Raw genomic sequence first — 9806 nt, 5'->3', positions numbered from 1 at the left:
ATCAGTTTTTACTAAGAATATTGACTGAAGTAGAACTTTGAGTAAATTTCCAAGTTAAAATGCCTAATTGCACAAACTCAAAACGAAAGTCTCGAAACTCAAACCAGCTATCCTACTAGACTAAAAATGACCTTCTGGATCTAACCGCACTGACGGAATTCTCATCCGATCAGTTTTTACTAAGAATATTGACTGAAGTCGATATTTGAGTAAATTTCCAAGTTAAAACGCCTAATTGCACAAACTCAAAATGCATGCCTCGAAACTCAAACCAGCCATCCTACTAGAACAAAAATGACCTTATGGAGCTAACCGAGCTGATGTAATTCTCATCTGGTCACATTTTACCAAGATATTTGAAATTTAGTCAAAGTTTGACTACATTCAATATTCTTGGTAAAACGTGATCGGATGAGAATTCCGTTGGCGCGGTTAGATCTGGAAGGTCATTTTTAGTCTAGTAGGATGGCTGGTTTGAGTTTCGAGGCTTTCGTTTTGAGTTTGTGCAATTAGGCGTTTTAACTTGGAAATTTACTCAAATATCGACTTCAGTCAATATTCTTAGTAAAAACTGATCGGATGAGAATTCCGTCAGCGCGGTTAGATCCATAAGGTCATTTTTAGTCTAGTAGGATGGCTGGTTTGAGTTTCGAGACTTTCGTTTTGAGTTTGTGCAATTAGGCGTTTTAACTTTGAAATTTACTCAAAGTTCTACTTCAGTCAATATTCTTAATAAAAACTGATCAGATGAGAATTCCATCAGCGCGGTTAGATCCGGAAGGTCATTTTTAGTCTAGTAGGATGGCTGGTTTGAGTTTCGAGGCTTTCGTTTTGAGTGTGTGCAATTAGGTGTTTTAACTTGGAAATTTACTCAAATATCGACTTCAGTCAATATTCTTAGTACAAACTGATCGGATGAGAATTCTGTCAGCGCGGTTAGATCCGAAAGGTCATTTTTAGTCTAGTAGGATGGCTGGTTTGAGTTTCGAGGCTTTCGTTTTGAGTTTGTGCAATTAGGCGTTTTAACTTGGAAATTTACTCAAATATCGACTTCAGTCAGTATTCTTAGTATAAAATGATCGGATGAGAATTCCGTCAGCACGGTTAGATCCGAAAGGTCATTTTTAGTCTAGTAGGATGGCTGGTTTGAGTTTCGAGGCTTTCGTTTTGAGTTTGTGCAATTTGGCGTTTTAGCTTGGAAATTTACTCAAATATCGACTTCAGTCAGTATTCTTAGTAGAAACTGATCGGATGAGAATTCCGTCAGCGCGGTTAGATCCAGAAGGTCATTTTTAGTCTATTAGGATGGCTGGTTTGAGTTTCGAGGCTTTTGTTTTGAGTTTGTGCAATTAGGCGTTTTAACTTTGAAATTTAGTCGAAATGGTTTACCAACAGTTCTAAAATCTGGCAACCCTATTTGTGTCATTAGTTGCTCAAAGTCTAACTTTAGAATCCATAACAGGATTACCATTCAATTGTCATTCACTTCTTAAAATTGCATTAAACTTCCATTACTAACCAAATGACGGATGGATTTATTACCTCCAACGCTGACCATTTCAATTGTGTATGGTAGATAGATAACTGTGACCCTTCTTCACTTCTAATTAAATACAATCAGATACATTATGAGGAATAGATAGCTATTGTAGATAGATAGCTGTAACCTTTATCAGACTCACTTTATTTCCATTCTTTACTTGAAAGTGCATTAGTTGCTCTTTATTACTTTCACCAACTATCAATCCAAAGGATCCAAATCCTTGTCTTTGTCAAAATTACTATAGTTTGTGTGCCATTTCCAACGTGGTAGTTCTGCAATAATGATGTGATATTCTTTATTTTAGAGCACCTCAACTACGTGACTATACAAATTAAGCTAAATGAGAAAGCATTCATGAGGAAAGAATTCAATCACACATAATTCATTGTCAAAATATTAGACACATCTTCATTTAAAGTGAATGAAACTTACATAATTCATTGTTCAATTATAAAAGCTGGCACATACAACAAAGACATACAATTACTTTTTTTTCAAAAGAAGTCTCCTATTTTTGTAACATTATCCTTCCATGACAAACACCAAGCTTCAAAAGTTGAATACCAGCCCCAATAACATATAATCACTTGACAAAATAGCATTTGAGTACTTTGTATTTCTGACTGGATCTTTGTGATTACTCCAACTGCTGAATAGTCTGCGAGAAAAGAAAATTTCAATACAGTCTCGGAGAAGAAGGAATTAAAAACACATTAGAGAAGATGAACTTACCGTTTGGGTCAGCGTTTTGAGCAATCTGAAGAGCATCTGAGTTGGCTACTTACAAAAACACTAATGTTGAACCTAATCATGCATTTGTTATACAAAAGCAACCTACTTTAAGCCCACAACATTCACATATATGTACATTTGTGGACATTCTACTAGGTAACAAAAAATCCCATAATAGTTAGACCTTACAAAATAGCTACACAAAAACCATCAATGATTTAAAGCTTATCATTAATAATCATCCATATCATACTGTGGCGTTCAAGTTCACTGATGCTTAAGAAGAATTCCATCCTCTTTATATCTTGAGTAATTCCCATTGCTGCCTTGACTCGTTCATCTGAGTTGTATATTTCAAATGCAGGGGATCCAATAATAGAAAATATCTTACCACGAATCTCAGATAGATCACGCTCTCCTAGCTTGTCAATTAAAGAAGCCATCCTTTTGTCATGGCTTTCAGTGAATTGTTTCATCACCTCCATCAAACCTTTAAGAACAGTCTCATTATCATCTTCAGTTGTTTTTCTTTTTTTGCATCTACCTTTTTCGTTGACTTTAGAAGATGATGCTTTAAAACTATTACCTTGTTTCTGAGATTGATGGGTTTCACCTTTTTGAGTTGTGAATGAACTTTGTGCTGCTCCAGTTGATTCATTAGGTTCATCTTGAGTAGTAAATGGACTTTGTGTTGCTCCAGCTGATACATTAGGTTCCTCTTGAGCAGCTTGATCTTCTCTTGTGCCTGAAGCATCATCTACGTCGACAACATCAATAGGAAATCCCACAGACATGCCATCAGTAATTTCTTGAGCTTCAATTCTTTCTATTTCTTCAACAGCATCTTCTGGCCCATCAGCAAACTCTCCAGTAGCTCTATCCTTGCCAAATATCATTTCCCAGTCAGCAAATAATGGCCATTTTTTTAAGTTCATTGACTTGGCATTTGGATCAACCTAAGAAAATAAAAAACAAGTACATGAAGTAACTGAAAATATTCCATAAACAAAGATCCATTAACCAAGAGAAAATATAAGTAAGTAGCAATTCCCTAATGATTTAAAATAAATATAAATCACCTTTATCAAGTCATCCCAAGCTTTAGGATCATCAACTAAGATACTTCCATCACTATATTGGAATCCTAAACCACTTCGACTCTTTAGCAACGATATTGTTGCATAACTCTTTTTCCATGCTCTTATTTTAGAATCAACATGTGGTAGAGATTTCAATCCACAGTTAGGATGACGAGCATTCATGTAGTGTTCCAATTCCATTAAATATCCATGTCTTAAGGTTCCATTATCTCCTCTCCAACCATTAACACACAATTCTTTTAATCCATCTACAAGAGTAAGTTCCTCTTCTGGAGTCCATACCCTTCGAGATGAAGGTGTTGATTTTCTTGCCCTCTTTCTGGACGTGTTAGATGCTGCAGCAGTAGAACTAGCCATTTCAATCTGTAAAATTGTAAATGAAATCACAAGTAATACTAAGTTACAACTTACAAGTAAAAAATTTCAACTATAACCAAATAACTTGTAATACAACTTGATTGATATAGGAAAAAGATAATGTGATGACATATAAACAAAATCACTACTTCTATTCAAAAATAATAGATATACATTGAGTTTCACTATTTGTTTGTACAGACAACAATGTGAGACATACAAAAGATTGACCATTCGTTTTCACAAAATAATAAAAGCTATTACATTTTACAGTGAGCGGAAAACCAAAAACAAAAGTGCATAAGCACACCAAAAGTGATCACATAGTTTAAAATTATAAAGATTGATTTCCCAATCTTTCATTCCACATAGATTGAGCTAGTTCATCCCTCCAAGTGGTCCACTCATCAGATGCTTCAATTGTATTAATATTGTCATGTTCATGTTGATTTTCCATGTGGAATTCCATTTCCACATCTAATGGGTCAGCTTCCATCTCTCTTCGAATGAAATTGTGAATCAAACAACATGCACTAATAATTCTATTGTGAACCTTAACCGAGTACCACGAAGGACTTCTAAGAATTCCCCAACGTCCTTTTAATAGTCCAAATGCTCTTTCAATAACATTACGCGCCCTAGCATGCTTCATATTAAAGAGCTCTTCTCGACATTGAGGTGACGGATTGTCACCTTGCCAATCCTTTAGCCAATATCTATATCCTCGGTAAGGAGACAAAAAACCATTTCCATTTGTATATCCTCCATCGCACAAATAGTAATTGCCTAAAAATGTAAACAATAATATAATTACTTTAAATATTATTTTATTTTGATGTTGTAGAAATAGACAAGATCTGCCTATTATTTAGCATACCCTGAGGTACTTTCAACCCATTTCTTCGTACAACAGCATCTCGCAATACGCGACCATCAACGGCTGATCCCTCCCAACCAGGTAATACATAAATGAAGTTGAGATTTCTATCACAAACCCCCAAGACATTAGTTGCTATATCTCCTTTTCGTGTTCTGTATCTTGGCTTATATATTGCTTCAACTCTATTGGAAATGTAAGTACCATCCAATGCACCAAGACAACCCTATAAGATAAATTCAACTCTAAATACTAAAGGACTATTAAAAGTAAAAATACTTTCACCATAATATTTCAAGTTTGTTGTAGTAAATCAAATGTTAGATTGAAATTTACCTACCTTAAACCATTTCCATCGATCATCAGTATCATCTTCGAGTACCGGATTAGGTTTAACAAGTAACAATGGAGTTAGTTTAAGAATAGCTCTTAGACATTCATTAAAGGCTCGACTTACACTCCACCCCGATCTAATATAATCAACTTTGACAGACCTGTTCTTTTCATGATGAGCCAAAATATTTAAGAACATTGCTAATTTTTCAGTACTCGACATATTTTTACTATCAGTCAACCCTCCAATATTCTTGGCTAAGGAGGCCAAAATGTGAAAGGCATTTCTATCCATCCTAAGCTTGTCAATACATACAATATCATTGTCACGAATGAGAACATTTAGATGAGACAAGATTTTAGGAATTCTAGCACTCATACAATATCGAATGACCCGTCTATTTCTAGATTGGTTTCTTAATAACATGCTGTAAATAGCCATAAAATAGCAAATAAGGACAATATACGAATGCACCACAATCTCCTCGAGGATCATAAAGCATTCAACATCGCACAACTGCTGAGAATCCATTTACACCTATTTTCCATTTAAAAATTGCAACATCAGTATCAAATTGAATCCAAAAGAAACAAAAGTATCAATCATGTTACTTAACTAATTATTGCAGACACATTATGTATAATAGGAAGGTAATAGATGGTTTCAAACTAGAATGTTCAATTTTATTATTAAAAAAAATGAAAAGTAACATTGAAAAACAGGGTAAAATGTTTATTTTTGTTTGGCTTCAATAGCTAGAATACAATACTATTTTGTCAAACTGCAAATAACATGTTCATCTTTTGCAATTTTAGAAGCTAAAACAACTAAACCTAATGAACCCATTTTTCAGAAAGCACGATTTTTGAACAAACAAAACAAAATCCACATCAAATTTGGATGTACTAAAACATCAACTTAACTAGAAAATACTGAGAAGATCTAGAATTTCATTCGTCTCTCATCAGATTAACAAGAGGAAAAACACAAAAAGAGAAAACAGGAGGAGAAGAAGAAGAAAATAAAACAAGATCAGCCAAATTTTGAGTTTCAGAACTTCTAACCTCAAAGAAAGAACGTCAGATTGAAAGTTTTTCAATCTATTGGCCTGGAAGATGAAGAGTCATTCTAGATCTAGAGATATGGAGAGTGGATCTAAATGTTTTTCTAAAAAGAAGTGTTGTATATTTAATTGAGAGTGAAGGGCAAAATTGTCAATTTATATTTTTATTCAGGTATTAGTTATTCAGGTATAACTTATTCCATCTTTTACCCTGCATAAAATAATACATAGATTGACTCATAATTTAAACATGTATTAGTTATGTGGCTTTCTAATTTTCTAACCAAACACGGTATTATGTGTGTTGAATTTTATACATTTGACAAAAAATTGCTACCAAACATGGTAAAGCTTATGCAACATTTTATACCTGAATTACTCAATCCTTATCCAGTAACCAAACGGCCCCTAATGGTACTGGAGAGGGGGATTCTTCACTTTCTTGTTGCACTGTTTGATTGAGAATGCCTTGGTCTATAGTTGTTGAGCTAAGCCATGTATTATCTGAATTTGTACCACTATTATCAGGTAGTAACAACATCCAATTTTGTTCTTCAACCTTATTCTCTCCCTGAAGAGAAAAACTAGATAACTCCGGAGAGAAATACATCTCGGTCTCAGAAAAAGTAACATCCATAGTAACGTACAATCTTTTGGTAGGGGGATGATAACATTTGTATCCCTTTTTATGAGGGAAATACCTAACAAAGACACACCGTAATGCACATGGATCAAGCTTCGTACATTTGTGTTTAGGGAGGTGAACAAAAACAACACAACCAAAAACTCGAGGTTCCAATTTTAAGGTAGATGAGAGGTTAATACAATTGGAGAGGTGATTTAAGGGAGTCTTAAAATGGATAACACTACTTGGTACACGATTTATTAAATAAACAACATACAAAATAGCATCCTCCCAAGATGAAGGTTGTATATGAGAACTAATCAAACATACATGCGTAACTTCCAATATATGGCGATTTTTCCTCTCTGCTACACCATTTTGCTGAGGTGTAAAAGCGCATGTAGTTTCCTAGATGATGCCATGATTTTGGAGATACGACTGCAACACTTGATTAACATATTCTCCACTATTATCTCACCTAAGAACTTTTATTTTGGCTGAAAAATGGGTTTGAATCATCTTATGAAATGAGCGGAAGCATTCAGAAACATCACTTTTATTCTTTAGTAGATAAATCCATGTCATACGACTAAACTCATCAACAAATATTATAAACCAACGATAGCCAGATGAACTAGAAACTGGAGAGGGACCCCACACATCAGAGTGAATCAATGCAAACGGCTCAATCACCTTACTAGTACTTAAATGATAAGTAGTATGATGACTTTTAGCTAATGCACAAACATCACAATGAAAATTAGAGAAATTGCACTCCGAGAACAAAGTTGGGAATAAGTGTTTAATGCAGCCAAACGAAGCATGACCGAATCTTCGATGCCACATCCATATTTGGCGTTCTTTAGTAGAAAAAGAACTTTGACTAGTTAGAGCAATACCACGACATACACCATCCACATAATAGAGCCCCTCTCTTTTAGTACCACGCCCAATAACCTCCCTGCTGTTGAGGTCCTGAAAGATGGAGAAATGAGGATACATTAATACTACACAATTTAATTGTTGAGTTACTTGAGACACAGATAAAAGATTATTGGATAGTAAAGGAACAAATAATGTATGCTCTAAAGACAAGGATGGAGTCAGAACAACAGTTCCAGCACTAGTAACTGGGGATGATACACCATTTGCATTGGACACATGTGAACGATGTGGTTTATTAGGAGCTTGTAGCAAGGACTGATCAAAGGTCATATGATCAGTAGCTCTGGAGTCAATAACTCATCCATGCCTTTATGAGAATCCATTTGTAACGACCCGAGAGCACCCCCTAGTCGTTACCGACGTATTCGACCTCTCGGAGGTCTTATACAAGCCCTTAGCATTCTTCATAGCATTTATCATAGAAAAATAGTGGAAAGTTTAAAACTTTTTCATAATATAACACAAGACATAAAAGTCACCTCATTAAACCTTTAATACAAAAATCGGATTATTACGTCTCAAGGTAGCTATCTTAAAGCATGACTACAACACAAGAGGGACACAACCCTTACAGTACAAAAGAAACTACTATCTACTTCATAGAACATAAGGAAACTCTTTAACATAAATGTCCTTGAATCTTTAAGGACACACCCGAACTTGGGAATAGTAAGCCAAGCTCATCACTTCTAGGAAAGACCCTTTAATTACATCACCTACACATGGTGTAAAAAGATGAAGAAGAATGGTGTTAGTACAAGAATGCACTAGGTATAATAACCATGCAAAGCATGATCTTAAAAGGACATTTAGTTGGAAACTATGCATCATGCCTTTTTAGAGAAACTTAATGAACATTTAGTACAATAGGCAAAATATAAACCCCGTACATCATCATACACATGTAAACCATTCATAATAGCACATAGATCCACTTATAACATTTTAGGCACATTCAATGCATACAATACATTACCTTCCTCTTTATCTTAACTCCTTTCCTCAAGCAACCCTTAGGGAATACTTGGTGCAATGTATCGCCTTAAGGTTACCAAAGGTGAATTTACATATAGCCTTCATCAATCCAACCACATATATTCGTAGTGTCATAAGCACACCATAAGAAATAGTCTTCACATAGGAACCATCACCTAAGACAACCCCCAAGTCACACTAGTGCAACGTGCAAGTAGCATCCCATAATACTACTCCCACCAAGTGTTCCTAGGAAGCCACCATAGAGTAGGCACATCATATTCAACAAGTCATAACATCTTCATTTAACATTAGACATAAGACCAACATACTTCATAACATCATATAAGGACTCATTCATTTACTACATCATTAGTCATAACCCATTTAGTACATATCATAGGTAAACCACCCTAACAACCCCTTCACAAGCTCACTTGTGCAATGTACACATGGAGTCCCATACCCCCACATATACTAAGCAAACCCATTAAGAAGTCATAAGTGTAATTCACATGCATAATCATACTTCATGTCTTGACATATATAAAGTCAACCTTAACATGCTTTCATATTAACATACATAGACCATAGTTTTCATTACACAAAGAGCCTAATCATAACCTCCCTTAGAGTACACTTGTGCAATGCATAAGTAGGGTCCATAGTCCTACCTACACTAAGTAACTATTCAAGAAATCATGACTAGAGTTCATATTCTTATCTTAGTTCATTTCTTAACTTTTGAGAGACATTGCTATAACCGACATAGACCATGTGAGCTACATGGAATCCGGTGTTCTACCCCCACACCGAAAAGAGAGGGTACTACTTGCCAAAGTAGGACCTACATACATAATAGCTATCTAGTGGATACACTAAGCTAATACCTACGGGGGCACATAGTTATGGAACAAGGAGATTACTACTAGAAAACCTTGACTTACTAAAAGTGGAGGTTTCCATCTCATGAGACAATATTTATGTTGGGAACCCGGACTTGCTAAACGTGAAGGTTCTTTTGTGGGAAGCCGAACTTGATAAACGTGAAGCCCCCACTCTAATTTTTCATGTTCACTCGGTGCTAAGCTCCAATTCTCTTTTTAAACATCTTTAAGCCTTTATTTAACATTAGTTCATAAAATAAGATTTAGGGAATTAATCCCTCATATCATATAGCTCAAAGGTTTCTATGATGAGAATGACCTTTCATCATAGAACCTATATTATGTGAGAATGACCTTTCGCATAATCA

General features: G+C 35.2%; 1 protein-coding gene across 2 annotated transcripts; it reads right to left on the bottom strand.

Annotated features, from left to right (window-relative positions):
• Positions 1–2467: 2467 nt before the first annotated feature.
• LOC125837470 (protein ALP1-like) lies at positions 2468–6065 on the bottom strand. Of its 2 annotated transcripts, none has more exons than XM_049516579.1 (4): positions 6008–6065; positions 4610–5480; positions 3355–3738; positions 2468–3231 (listed from the first exon to the last, which is right to left on the bottom strand). In XM_049516579.1, the coding sequence occupies exons 3-4, from the start codon at positions 3730–3732 to the stop codon at positions 2494–2496; spliced, it is 1116 nt and encodes a 371-aa protein (XP_049372536.1). In that variant the 5' UTR covers positions 3733–3738; positions 4610–5480; positions 6008–6065; the 3' UTR covers positions 2468–2493. The 2 variants fall into 2 exon arrangements, with proteins under 2 accessions (XP_049372536.1, XP_049372535.1); XM_049516578.1 differs by lacking the exons at positions 2468–3231; positions 3355–3738 and adding an exon at positions 4017–4518 and having other exon boundaries at positions 4610–4835; positions 4950–5480.
• Between the last annotated feature and the right edge of the window lie 3741 nt (positions 6066–9806).

Source organism: Solanum verrucosum, unplaced genomic scaffold (genome assembly GCF_900185275.1).
Source record: "Solanum verrucosum unplaced genomic scaffold, falcon-dt-bn FXZP01000059.1, whole genome shotgun sequence".
Classification (NCBI taxonomy): Eukaryota; Viridiplantae; Streptophyta; class Magnoliopsida; order Solanales; family Solanaceae; genus Solanum; species Solanum verrucosum.
Note: the sequence above shows the minus strand (reverse complement) of the source record. Positions and strands in the feature narration are given on the sequence as shown.

What these genes read in the sequence shown, in the direction of transcription:
- LOC125837470 (XM_049516578.1), bottom strand. Translation starts at nt 5,474, where the DNA reads ATGGATTCTCAGCAGTTGTGCGATGTTGAATGCTTTATGATCCTCGAG. An exon ending in ATCGATGGAAATGGTTTAAG is followed by an intron (nt 4,836 to 4,949) that starts GTAGGTAAATTT and finishes TTTATCTTATAG; the next exon opens with GGTTGTCTTGGTGCATTGGA. An exon ending in TGGGTTGAAAGTACCTCAGG is followed by an intron (nt 4,519 to 4,609) that starts GTATGCTAAATA and finishes TTACATTTTTAG; the next exon opens with GCAATTACTATTTGTGCGAT.